The 13607-nt window shown below is 39.9% G+C and overlaps 1 protein-coding gene across 1 annotated transcript in view; it reads right to left on the bottom strand.

The window, feature by feature from the left end:
* LOC140740727 (Fanconi anemia group A protein-like) overlaps positions 1–13607 on the bottom strand; it is a 116863-nt gene that overhangs the window by 19329 nt on the left and 83927 nt on the right. The window contains exons 33-36 of the mRNA XM_073070208.1: positions 12826–12995; positions 11217–11322; positions 8036–8095; positions 1255–1359 (exon numbers count right to left, since the gene is read on the bottom strand). Of these exons, the coding sequence (XP_072926309.1) occupies positions 1255–1359; positions 8036–8095; positions 11217–11322; positions 12826–12995 (441 nt within the window). The remainder of the gene's footprint in view (positions 1–1254; positions 1360–8035; positions 8096–11216; positions 11323–12825; positions 12996–13607) is intronic.

Here is a 13607-nt window from a genome sequence, read left to right as displayed (position 1 = left end):
TGTTGTAAATACATCAAATAAGACTCAGCAACTATACTTGCATCTAAATATCTAAAGTACTTTTCTTACCTAGACCATAAGAAAAGGTCTATTTCTTATATAGACTATAAGATATCTTTAAAATATTCAGAAATAATTTTAACACATTTGAAAGCAGAAATGGGATACTATAATGGTTAACCCTTCTTGACACAATCTTTCCATGTATATCTCTGCTGTTTAGAGAAAGGGTGGTGTTAAGATCGTAACAAATTTCTGGAGCACAATAAAACTTGCTTTTTTATTTTAATATCCTCCTCCCACCATTAAATATGGAAAATTAACTACTAATATGCTATAGATTTTTGAAAATTCTCATCATATGAAGTAAAAAGATACTTCTAAGGTGGTAGCTTTATTTTCTCTCAATGTCACCAATATTGGGATTTTTCAGTTTGGAGCTGACCTTGGTTTCATACATCAAGCACAGACTCAATCGTTGAAAGAAGGAAATGGACTGAACTTTAATTTCATATTGAACTTTATACAAATGCGACTATAATTATCGACCAAGTTAGATATAGGAGAATTCATTTTTAAAGGCTAAGGGACCTGATATTCAAATATTTATTTGAATAAAGGAAACACATCAGCACAACCACGGGCAGCTACCGTGAACTTTATCAAAGGCCAACAGCAGTTACACAGGCTGTGTTTAACGTTAGGGTTAGAGTGTATGACCACTACATTGAAACGTTACTCAATATTCTCCCATTTCATCTCTTGTAGCTCATAGGTGCCTGCATTTAGAGGGCCTGTTAACATTCTGCGGGCTCCCAACACCACACTGCACCATTTTAAAGAAAATGCCCCATGTAGTTTCCTGCAGGTCATCTAAGAACTGATTTTACAGCAACTCTCTTCTGACTACATAATGAGGATACCAAGCTCCTAAAGAAGCTTAGCAAGTAACCCAATCTAGACATCCCAATCTGAAAATATTATAAAACAACTATCTAGACTATGCAAGTTTATAATCATATCAACCAATTTCATGCTGACTATTCAGTAATACGCAGTGCAGTGGTTAACTGGATGATTGCTCATGACAATTAAGCTATTGATTAGATGAAGTAGCCCAAGATCTTGAATGTCTATTCTCCATTGGAAAGAAATGAACTCATGGAAGATGACAAATAAAGGTCATGGCTGAGGCAAACACAAAGTGTTGTAATGTTTGGCTACAAATGTCAAAACATACAGAGTAGTCATTACCATTGCAGATAGCATGAGCAGAGGACAATGTGCTTTGCTATCATCTAGAATGCCAGCAACTGCGCTACTGGGCTCTTCACAGCTCACCGAAGCACTAAGCAAACCCTGAAACAGAAAATTCTTTGTTAATTATTCTCCACATCACCACGAGGAAGAGAACAAGTTTTAACACAAGAGGGGTTTTTCCTCAACACAAGGCATTAAGGAAAATTGGTGCAAAGGCTGATGAACAGAACAGCTTCAAAGCGCTAAATGCTCTACTCAGCTCCTGTGCCCTAAGTGCAAAGGTACACCGCACTGATATTTAATGTTGCTTATCTCAAGCAAACGAACAACTCACATGCATTCAGTTTAATCTGTATTACCACATGCCACCAGTGACGACTCAGCCTCATCATTATTTTAACAACAATATCTAACAGCATTAGTGTTTGTGAACAGACAGTCCAGAAACTTCAGTGAAGCACAGTGGTCCAAGCAAATGATATGCTGCTATCCAAGTTGGGTAGTTGCATCTCTTACAGATAAAATTCCTTGAAATCCCACAACTGACAGTTCATCAATACCGGAAATCAAATACTCAAGTCTTACACGTGAAGGTGAAAAACTCACCAAAAGTCATGCTCTTCTTTACTTGTTCTTAATATCCAAGATGATAAATACATAACATGGCCAATAAGTTAATGATGATCTTATGACAAGGTTGTCAAGCTGAGGAGTGGTAGTGGGGACAAGCTCCCACTACTTAAAAGTGCTCCTCACGGCATGCGCCTCAAATAGCCTTTGAAAACCAAGTCCATCTCCTGGCCTTCTCATGTGGCTTAGCCTCTAAACCCGGTGGAACTGTTTCTACTTACAGGAGAAGGGGCAAAAGCGGGTCCTGGTGCCTTAAAACCAGTGCTTCGGGTAGATGGAGCTCATCAGCCTGGGAAGGCAGTCCATCTATAAGAGGGAAAACTCTGATTTCAAACCTCTGTTGCCTTGCGGCCATACCCACTCATGGGAAAGGCTTCGGGAGTAAACCCTGAGGAGAAATCCGGAGCTGGAGTCCCTAAGGCAGTTCAACGTTGCCTTCAACCTCACTCTGGCAACTCCTGCGATGACACTGGTGCCAAGCTGTATCAGCCCTTGCCCTTCCCTTGGACAACATCGGTGGTGTGGAGAGGGGAGACTTGCTGCATGGGCAACTGCCAGTCTTCCATACAACCTTGCCCAGGCCTGCACCCTGGAGAGACTGAAGCAAGACTTTCCAGGCGCAGATCCATGGTCTCGCGAGACTAACGGGTGCCATCCTATGACAACATGAAATAATTACAGTCCCATGTCAATGTAGCACCATGGACCTTGGTGCTACAGCCCAACTTCAGCCTGACAAGATCCTACTGTACCCACTTGGTTTAGGTTGTCCAATTGGGTCCTCTCTCATCGGATGCTCAGTACTCTGCCATAGCTGTTGGGAGATGTCTTTGCTGATAGCAAAGTGTCATTCAAAAAGGAGTAGCTGTGAAAGTATGCCTTTTAAAAATAAAGGGAGGTCGGCCGGGATGGGATTGCAGCTGAGGCTCAGGTGCCTTTTGGGAAAGGGAGTCAGTGAGTTAAATGGGAAGAAAGGTGGGATGGGGGAAAAGAAAGAAATGCACTCACGGGCTCTAGATTCCTGTGGTGGTCTCGCAATGTTGGTGGAGTGCTGCACATTTGTTTGATATCACTATTTGATGTCTGAAGAGCTGGCTAGTATCAACAGGAGGATGGAGCTGAAATTGCTTTAAAGCTGCTGTGAACTATCCCACAAGAATAGAATAAACAGATAAAGAAAGGATAGAGATTCAAGAGACTGTGGACGCTGGAATCTGGACCTACACACAAAAAAAAACAACTAGAGATGAGAAAATCTGCAGATGCTGGAAATTCAAGGAACACACACAAAACGTTGGAGGAACTTGGCAGGCCAGGCAGCATCTGTGGTGGATTTTTGAAATGGACAGTCAACGTTTTGGGTCAAGACCCTTGTCTGGGAAGAAAACCTAATAATCACACACTCAGGTGGTTAGCAGTTGAAAGTGATTTTGAAGATGAGGAACTTGAAATCAAAGAAACGTACATACAAGGAAAGTAATGGACTAAACAACTCGCTGTAAAAGCAAAGCAATTTCAGAGAGGTATGGAAAGAAATATATGACAAGTTCCCTCACAGGATGTCCAGGACAACACCTCCAGAGAATAATCATCCCAGAAGGTACTGAATCAGGAACAGAAAACTCCGACTGGGTTTGTCTAGAGTGGGTAATATTTGAATACAAGTAGTGGAAGCTGGGAGATGTCAAATAAGAGGCGTGTAACTAAAACAATTGTGTACCAAAGGAGTTCATCAGTCTTGTTCGAAATTACATAATAAATGTTTGAGTTATCTACACTAATTATGATCAATAAAGTATAATTAAAGTATAATTATTAGGCAAAATCATTGTCTGGTGTAGTTTATTGGGGGCTGCATTTAACTGGAACACAAATCGATGCAAGGTAAACAAGCGGTGCTACTTTTGGTTAGTTCTAAGTTTATTTTATTTATTTCCTTTCAATGAGGCCTCACAATATTTCTCCTCTTACAGATGTTTGAACTGAGTCATTGTCTCCACTCTCCCCAGTAAACAATAGCAATTCCCTTCACAGAACAGTCATGAGATGGAGGCCACTTGAAACACCTTACATTTTTCCATCCAAACAAAGATTTAATCCTCCAATCCATCTTCTTACCCACAGTTTAGTTAGCCAAGGATATTTGTTTGCCCATAACCTTTCCAGTTTTTGAAAATGCACATACCATATCTTAACCATCTCTAAAAGATCTCCCTAGAATACTTAGTCGTCAAACTTAGCTACTGCATTCATGTCTTTGTAAAGTCTGTAAAGATCAAATAATTTATTTTTATCTGCCATCAACTTATCTGTTGTGTTGCGAATACTTCTCTCATATTTATATAGAAACTGAATCCTTCTAGAGATTATAGATAAGCGATTACATGTTTTATGATTTATTCACACATAAACCTCAGAGACAAAATAAACATGTTTGATGGACTCCCATTTTCTCAATTTTTCTGACTTCCACCCAACTTGCATTTCATTCTTCTTCTACTCTCTCACATTCAGATAACACTGTAATTTGCTCAATGTTTATTCACATTATCTAGAAACACCCACAAAGACAATAGAGCAATGACAAACAAACCAACAGAAATAATGCTCAAAGCTCTAAGAACAAGGAAGGCAGCAGTAATCCAGACATGAAATCATAGCTAATGATGTCATCATGCCCTGTTGCTATTGTTACGAATGTGCCACAACTCTGAGGGGCCGAAGGGTACAAAGTCGCCCCCTCCTTTTCGAGAATCGCAAGATCGCTATTAATTCCGGTCTGGGACCCAGGAAATGAGAGAGAGACGTCCAGAATACACAGGGTTTGGAATGTGTCCTGGCCCCAGAAAGGTGGAACCATTGATAACGGCCATTGTCTCTTGGAGACAGAATTGTGTATTGAGTACTGTACTATTCATTGAAGCCCTCAGGGAATGACCAGAGTGGGCTGGTTGAGGGATTGCATCATCCCAACCTGATTGACATCTGAGACCCTGTGAGTAAGGATAAAAAAGGATCTGGGGAACAACCCCTTTAGACACACCAGGAGAAACGTATGAGACCGGTGGAGGCTTGTGTGTGTGTCCATCCTTGCCCGGATGACAAGTCCTCCACGGAACAGCCTCGCTAAAGGACGAATACGGATCAAGAGCGGATAAAGGAAAGCTGGCAAGTTTCTATTCTCAAAACCTCTCTCTCTCTCCAACAATTGAAAACCCAGCGGTCCCCAAAGGCTGAAGCCTGTATGAACTGCATGAACTGAGTGACTTTTATATTTCCATCGGACAATACATTATCCCCTAGACAACGATAGAGCTATTTCTTATTGATTATTATTATACCCGCACTTTTAGATTTAGTATTGATGATGTATATTATCTGTATGTTTGCATTGATATTATTTTTGTGTATTTTTATCAATAAATACTGTTAAAAATAGTACCATCAGACTTCAACGGACCTCTCTATCTTTGCTGGTAAGTGACCCAGTTACGGGGTTCGTAACACTATGATTGTGCTTTAATATTAATCCAATCCAAAGGTCAAAATAAATGCATTATCAAAGTACGTTTGTGTCACCAAATACAATTCAGAGATTCATTTTCATACAGGAATACTCAATAAACCCACAATAGAATAACAACCATAATAAAATCAATGAAAGCCCGCATATTAGAACAACGATCTGACTTTCTAAAGTCAAAAGTGCGAGTGCTCACACTGTTCTGTTCTCAGCTCATGGTTGTAGCAGCAAAACCTGGACAATATTCAAGAAGGGGTGATGAATGGCAAGATAGCATTCCGAAAATGATCACTTCCATAAGACAAAGTCTAAAACTTGTCCTTACCATTCAATGGCACTAACATCACTGAGTCCTCTAGCATCAATATTCTCGGAGTTAACACTGACAGGGTACTCAACTGGCAACCACGTATATATTGTGGCGACAGCAGGTGAGAGGATGGATATCCTAAGCACACAAGACTGTGTGCTTAGCCCCTGCTCTACTTGATTTATATCTATAACTGTGGCTAAGTGCAGCTCGAATGCCATATTTCAGTTTGCTGACAACAACATTGTTGTTGGCCCAACTTTCAGACCCCAGCCAGTTCGGATTGGCAACATCTTCTCAACAATTACCTTGAGCACAAGTGCTGTAGGTGACCATAGGAGGAGGAAACTGCAGGTCCACGAGCCAGTCCTCATGAGGGGGTCAGAGGTGGAGAGGGTCAGTAACTTTAAGCTCTTTGGCATTATGATTTCAAAAAATCTGTCCTGGGTACAGCATGTAAGTGTTATAACAACGAAGGAACCGCAAGGCCTCTACTTTCATAGACATTTGCTTAGATTCCACATGTCATCTAAAGCTTTGACAAACTTCTACAGATGCACAGTGGAGAGTATACTGACTGGTTGCATCCCAGCCTGGTATGGAAACACTAATGCCCTTGAATGGAAAAGGCCACAAAAAAAAAGTGGATATGGCCCAGTCCATCAGCTGTCAGCAAAACCAAAGAACTGATTATTGACGTCAGAGGTCCATGAGTCATTAGGGAATCGGACGTCGAGAGGATCAGATACTTTAAATTCCTTGGCATTACCACATCAGAGAATCTGTTCAGGGACCAGCACAGCATATAAGTGCTATCATAAAGAATACACAACAGTGCCTCTACTTTCTTATAAGGTTGCGTAATTTTGTCATGTCATGTAAAACTTGGACAAACTTCTATAGATGCACAGTGGAGAATATCCTGACTGGGCTAGTATGGAAACAACAACACCCAGGAACAGAAACTCTACATAGAGTGGTGAATACAGCCCAGCACACCACAGGCAAATCGCTCCACATCACTGAGCACATTTACAATGAGCGCTGCCACAAGAAAGCAGCATCCAACATAAAGGACCCCCAGCATCCAGGCCATGCCCTCTTCTCCCCACTGCCATCAGGCAGGAGATAAAGGAGCCTTGGGTCCCACACCACCAGGTTTAGAACAATTATTCCCCTACAACCATCAGGCTTCTGAACCAGCATGAACTCACTTCAAAACTGGACTCTACCACCTACAGACTCACTCTCAAGACTCTACAACTCAAGTTCTCTATTCTTTATTTACTTCTTTATTATTTGCACAATTTGTCTACTTCTGCACATTGGTTGCTTGTCAGTCTGTATGGACAGAATTTCTGTAAAAGCTACTGTATTTCTTTATTTTTCTGTAACTGAAAAGAAAATAAATCTCAAGGTAGTATAAGGTGACATATTTGTACGTCGATAATACATTAACTTTAATTTTGATCCTACAAGTGGCTCCTCATGCTCCAAAGCCCTTCAAACACCAATAAGCATTAGTCAAGAGTGTGATAGAATACTCTCATCTTGCCTGGAAGAGTGTGGTTCATCCAATATCTCTCTCAAGGAGCTCAACACATCCAAAACAAACAGCTCATTTGGTTGGCACCGCGAAAGTATCATTGCCTGCAATCACTACAACACAGTAGCTACAAAATGTACCAACTGCAGTCACCTATCCAGCTTACTCCAACATATGGAATGTCCTTCACCAAAGACAAGGGCGTAAGTGCCAGGGAGCTCCATCACCTCCAGGTTCTTCTCCAAGTTGTACACTTGAATTGAAAATACATGGTCAATTTTTCATTGTTATTGGATCAAAACTCTGAAATGTCCTAGCAACTAGTGTCCTAACAAAGACTATGACAATTCATAGCAGCTCATCCCCACCTTCTCAAGAGCAACTAAGGATGGACAACAAATTCCAGCCTTGCCAGTAATGCCCATGTTCCATCCAGTTAAAAAAAAACTAACATCAATTAAAGAAATGAGAATGAAGCTACCAGAACTTACATGTAAACTTCTTCAGCCAATAAATTAAGTACCCTCACTGAACAGCATAGGTGATTGTTCATTACACAGTTGTGCAGCAAGATCCATTACAATATCAAACTCTTTAGGACTGCTCAATATGGACAGTAAATGATAGGCTGTATAGTAATCATTATGCAATACAGTAATTGTAAGGAATATTATGTCACAGCCTCATTCTGTATCTTACAGAGTAAATTGAGGTAGTAAATATGTTACATATATTGAACAGGAGGGTAATGAACTGGATTCCTTACTCTGAAGAAGTGTAAAGTAATATCAAAAGGAAGAACCAACTCCTTGGAGTAACCATTCCGCTGAAAAACAAAGAAAAAGGTTATTAAGTTTGCAACCTTTAATTGACACCAATTAAAAGATTATTAATATGAACCTTACATGTAATGCTTCCTGTGTATGGAACCAAGAAACTCGAGCCAAGACAATTATGCAGTTTTCAATAGATTAATGCTTCATCTTAAAGGGATGGTAACCAAAGGATGCATTATGAAGGTAAGTTGGACCCAGCTTTGAGATAAGGTAATTATACAATGAGACTGAGCAGTTCTGACGTATGGTTTTGGACCCAAAACATTAACTATTTCTCTTTGCGAAAGTGCTGCCTAACCTGCTGCGTCATTTCCAACATTTCCTGTTTTTATTACAGATTTCCAGAACTACAGCATTCCATTTTCATTCTATATTTCTACTGTTTAAAAGACTGACAAGGTAGATGTCCGAAGGTAATCAATGTAATACATATTCAGTATATTTTCCATGGCGTACATAAGCAACAAATAGAGGAAGTCTGAGAACTTCTTGAAAATAACATTAAAATATTTTTTAAATCCCTTTTAAAAAAAAACAGGACAAACAACATTATCCAGATTACGCGATCCCATTGTCAGAAAAAGATAACGTTACTGATAGGAGCAAATTACAGCGAGGGCACTGAAGCTCCAATGCACTCTTGACGTGGATATTGTGCAACACCCAGACTATGAATCACGTAAACAATAACTTTTCTACAAACTTAGCCAAACAAGAGAAAATCTACAGATGCTCTACAAACTTTCCATCTTTTTATTTTTTCCCAATTGCACCTCCTATTTTAGTACATTTGTATGTATTAACATACAAATTAGGTGCAAGAGTGGGCAACTTGAGTCACTGGAACCTGCTCCACCATTCAATACAATTATGGCTAACCTTAAGCTGTATTCTCACCTACCCCAGTACCTTTTCACCCATTTGCTCCCCAAGATTCTACCCAATTCAGTCTGAAAATATTTAAAGATTGCTTCCACTGGCCCTTGACAAAGACATTCATGACAATCATCACTTTGTTTGAAGTGGGCAACTCCTTGTTTTCACACATTACTTTTGTACGTTGTGCCACAGGTGCCTGCACACTGCAAACCCAGCTCCTCAGATTCACTTTGAAGACCACTGTCCCTTTCTCAAAATGCTCAGAGGTACGAATAAATAAAGTGTGATGTCAATTAAGGGCAAAATGTAGGGCTTCCGATGGGTGGCTGTTTCCTTCTGTACACCCAGTCCAATTACCTGCCCTGTTGTTTCTGACTTGTGTTACGAATGTGACGCAACTCTGAGGGGCCGAAGGATACAAAGTCACCCCCTCCTTTTTGAGAATCGCAAGATCGCTATTAATTCGGGTCTGGGACCCAGGAAATGAGAGAGAGATGTCCAGAATACACAGGGTTTGGAATGTGTCCTGGCCTCAGCGAAACGGAACCATTGATAACGGCTATTGTCTCTTGGAGACGGAATTGTGTATTGAGTACTGTACTATTCATTGAACCCCCTCAGGGAACAACCAGAGTGGGCTGGTTGAGGGATTGCATCATCCCAACCTGATTGACATCTGAGACCCCATGAGTAAGGATAAAAGAGGGTCTGGGGAACAACCCCTTCAGACGCACCAGGAGAAACGCTAGAAATCCCGTGACAGCGTTTAATAGCGACAGCCGGTGGGGGGCTCGTGTGCGTCCTCCCTTGCCTGGGTTGGCGGGCTCACCACGGAAGAACGGCTTAACTAAAGGAGAGGCCACAAGTGAACGGCCACACCAACGAGACTCCAACGGATCGAAATCATAAACGGAAAAGCCGGCAAGTTTTTCTCCAAATCTCTCTCTCTCTCTCCAACCATTGCCACACAGCAGTCCCCAAAGGCTACAGCCTGCATGAACTGAGTGAACTTTATATTTCCATCAGACAATACATTATCCCCTAGACAACGATAGAGCTATTTCTTATTGATTATTATTATACTCGCACTTTTAGATTTAGTATTGACGACGTATATTATCTGTATATTTGCATTGATATTATTTTTGTGTATTTTTACTAATAAACGCTGTTAAAAATAGTATCATCAGACTTCAACGGACCTCTCTATCTTTGCTGGTAAGTGACCCAGTTATGGTGTTCATAACACTTGCAATTTATACTCAGTTGGCCACTTTATTGGCTACGTCCTGTATCTAATAAAGTGACAGTGAGTGTATGCTTGTGGTCTTCTGCTGCTACAGCCCGGCCACTTCAAGAATCAACGTGTTGTGCATACAGACATGCTCTTCTGCACACCACTGTTGTAATACACGGTTATTTGAGTTACTGTCACCTTCATGTCAGCTTGAACCAGTCTGGACATTCTCCTCTGACCTTTCTCACTAGCAAGGTGTTTTTGCCCAAAGAGCTGCCACTCACTTTATGTTTTTTTGTTTACACACCACTCTCTGTAAACTCTAGGGACTGTAGAGTGTGAAAATCCCAGGATCAGCAGTTTCTGAGAAACTCAAACCACCCAGTCTGACACCAACGATCATTCCACGGTCAAAGTCACTTAAATCACATTTGTTCCCCATGTTAATTTTTGTCTGAACCATGTCTACATGCATTTGAGCTGCTGCCACATGATTACCTAATTAGATGATTGCATTAACGAGTTGTAGAGGTGTGCCTAATATGGTGGTGACTCAGTGAATTTCTAGAAGTGGGTTTTCCCTTTCAAATGGAATCAGGATGCAAAGCTGCACCATTCTTCAGAAAAGACTAAAATGAATCCCAGTGCTTGTTTTAGATTACTGCACACACTTCTTATTGTAATTTATGGTTTTTATTATTATGTATTGCAAGCCACAAAACAAATTTCACAACATATGCCAGTGAGTGATATTAAACCTAATTCTGATGCAGCTGTAGCCCATTCATTGTGACCCTCAGAGGAATAAAAGTTCCAACCATAAAGGTCAAAATCAGCAACTGACAGGCACCTTGACAGGAATTCTCTCTATTACTGAACAATGCATTTTAATTACATTCCTGCAGATTATCATCGATTATACTTCATAAGCCTCTTGCGTGCATATTTATAAATTAATGTAATTGGTTAGCTATAGTTTTCTAAACTAGACTTACCAGTTCTCTATTTGTAAACTGGAAGAATTCCCCACATTCCAGATTTGTTTTCAGGCCATCTGTGCGGGTTCGGAACAGCACAGTAGCAGGAAGTGCCAATAGAATTCTAATCATACCAGAAAAAGGCAGAATCTTGTGTGAGAAACAATAGTGTTCACCTTTTGTTTTATTAAGCTAATTACTATGCTACTGAAGGTGAAATCATGCATACCCAGCATAAAACTGGGCAACATAGGTTAAAATTACCTGGTTTCAACCCTTGTGTTTCTGTATACTTAGCCTCTCTCACTTGTTGATCTCAGTCTCCCAAGGTTCTTAAGGATAAAATAAAGCAATGTTCCCAGTTCTATCTAATACTATATGCCCTCTGTTCCAAAAAGGACAAGTGTAACTGTCAGATGAAATCAGCATCTGGTTCAGACGTGTTGTTTTTACAGCTCAGCATTTGCTAGCATTCCCTGGCCAGACTCGTGTGAAGAATTTTTTTTTTAAAGGAGCTCTAAAGATTGGCTGGCTGAAGTATTATTTCAGCATTGAGTGAACATGTAGAGGGCAAATGAATAGTTCTGCATAGCATATAGAAATCCTTTAAAGACCAATGTATCCAAACCTTCCATCTCCTATATATAGATATGTTTGTACAGTCGATGCAGGTTGTGACTGCAGGGATAAGGTGATCCAGACTGAAACCCGCTTATGATTTGATGTTTAAACAAGATTAAAATGGAAATACAAAAATGTATTGCTCAAGTTAAACTAAACAGTTAGCAGGAATAGACTAGCAGAATTACACTCAAGGCAATAGCCACCTTATTGCAATGGTGAGCTGTAATCACCTGATAAAGCTTTTCTATGTAACCCACGAACTACAAATTTTCTGACATTTAAAGCAGCTTTTACGATTTGAAAGGAAGGAGTTATGATTAAAATAAATGGTTTAATTAGGTATTCATCGGATAGTTTGGCATCTCACTTCCTTTAAGACAAAATTGATTAGTTTTCTCTGGAGTGGTGAAGCTGACGGGAGATCCGATAGAATTTTGTAAGATTATGAAAGGAATAGATAGGCAGCCAGTATATTTTCCCCCAAGGTTAGAAGAGCTAATACCAGAGGGTATACATTTAAGATGATAGGGAGAAAGATCAAAGAACATGTGTGGGGCAAGTTTTTTTGAGAAACACAGTGGTGGGTAGCTGGAATGCGCAGCCTCGGATGATATAACAGTGATGTTCACGGGACTCTTAAATAGGCAGATGAATGTGCAGGAAATGTAAGGATATGGATATTGTATAAGCCGAGGGATTTGATTACTCATTTCATTAGTTTGGCACAGCGTTGTGGACTGAAGGGGCTTGTTCCTGTGCTGGACTGTACTATGTTCCGTGTGCTCTCACTAGTTTAGAGTTTTCACAATTACAGTTAAGATTATGAACAATTAGTCAACAACTCAGCTTAAAAGCTCTCCCTGACCCTTTAGAATTACCTATGTGTTAGTTACGTAACAGTAGAAAATAGAAAAGGCTCACAATTTTAATACTCAATGTTAATAGCATATGATTTTTTAACTGTGTGACAATTGCTTTTAAAGATCTTCATTCTTGCTCTTACCTAACAAATAGATGCAGTTCAACCTGGTGCTCTAATTGCTGGCTCAACATCAGCAATTCCACCTTTGCTTTTCTATCCCGAAATACATCCAGGAGAAAATGACCACCTTCAGCTGATAAATTTTTGCCTGGTGCTTTTGCCCATAGCCTTTCCAGATCAAACACCATTTCCTGTAATCAAATACAACAAACTGAACATACTGTCCCAAATACCACCTAAAACCCTAAATATTTTAGTCTATTAAAACAGGGCTGTAAATCCTTGGAATTCACTATCTAAGAGTTAGTAGCTACTCTGTCATTGATGGCTCAAAGCCAAGTCCATGCTTTTAACATTAGGAAAATCAGAGCATATGGACCTCAGGCAAGAGAGCAGATTAAAACACAACCATCAACTTTAATAAATTATAAAGCAGCAGCCTATTCCCACTTATGTTCTTGTAAATTCAAAGTAAACAAAACCCATTCTTTTTAATACCAAATCTACTAAATAATTTGTGAAATCTGGCAAAAAAGATCAGTAGTTATTAAGTTGCTGAAATGCAGAAAGCAGATCAGTGAAGAGGTCTAGGTCTAGGTGCATGTCTAAACCCAATAAATTTAATCTTAGAATTTGTGACAATTTAATTACTGTCCTCTCATTACCACGGAGCCCTGGGCTGCCTGCAATTTTTAGAACACTTACCAAAAAAAAAGCAAATTAACCAAACATATTTTCTGCAGTATGAAGGACATGCAAACATGAAAGTTAGTAATAATTAAAGTAATTCAAAAGTAAAATAT

Source organism: Hemitrygon akajei, chromosome 17 (genome assembly GCF_048418815.1).
Source record: "Hemitrygon akajei chromosome 17, sHemAka1.3, whole genome shotgun sequence".
Classification (NCBI taxonomy): domain Eukaryota; kingdom Metazoa; phylum Chordata; class Chondrichthyes; order Myliobatiformes; family Dasyatidae; genus Hemitrygon; species Hemitrygon akajei.
Note: the sequence above shows the minus strand (reverse complement) of the source record. Positions and strands in the feature narration are given on the sequence as shown.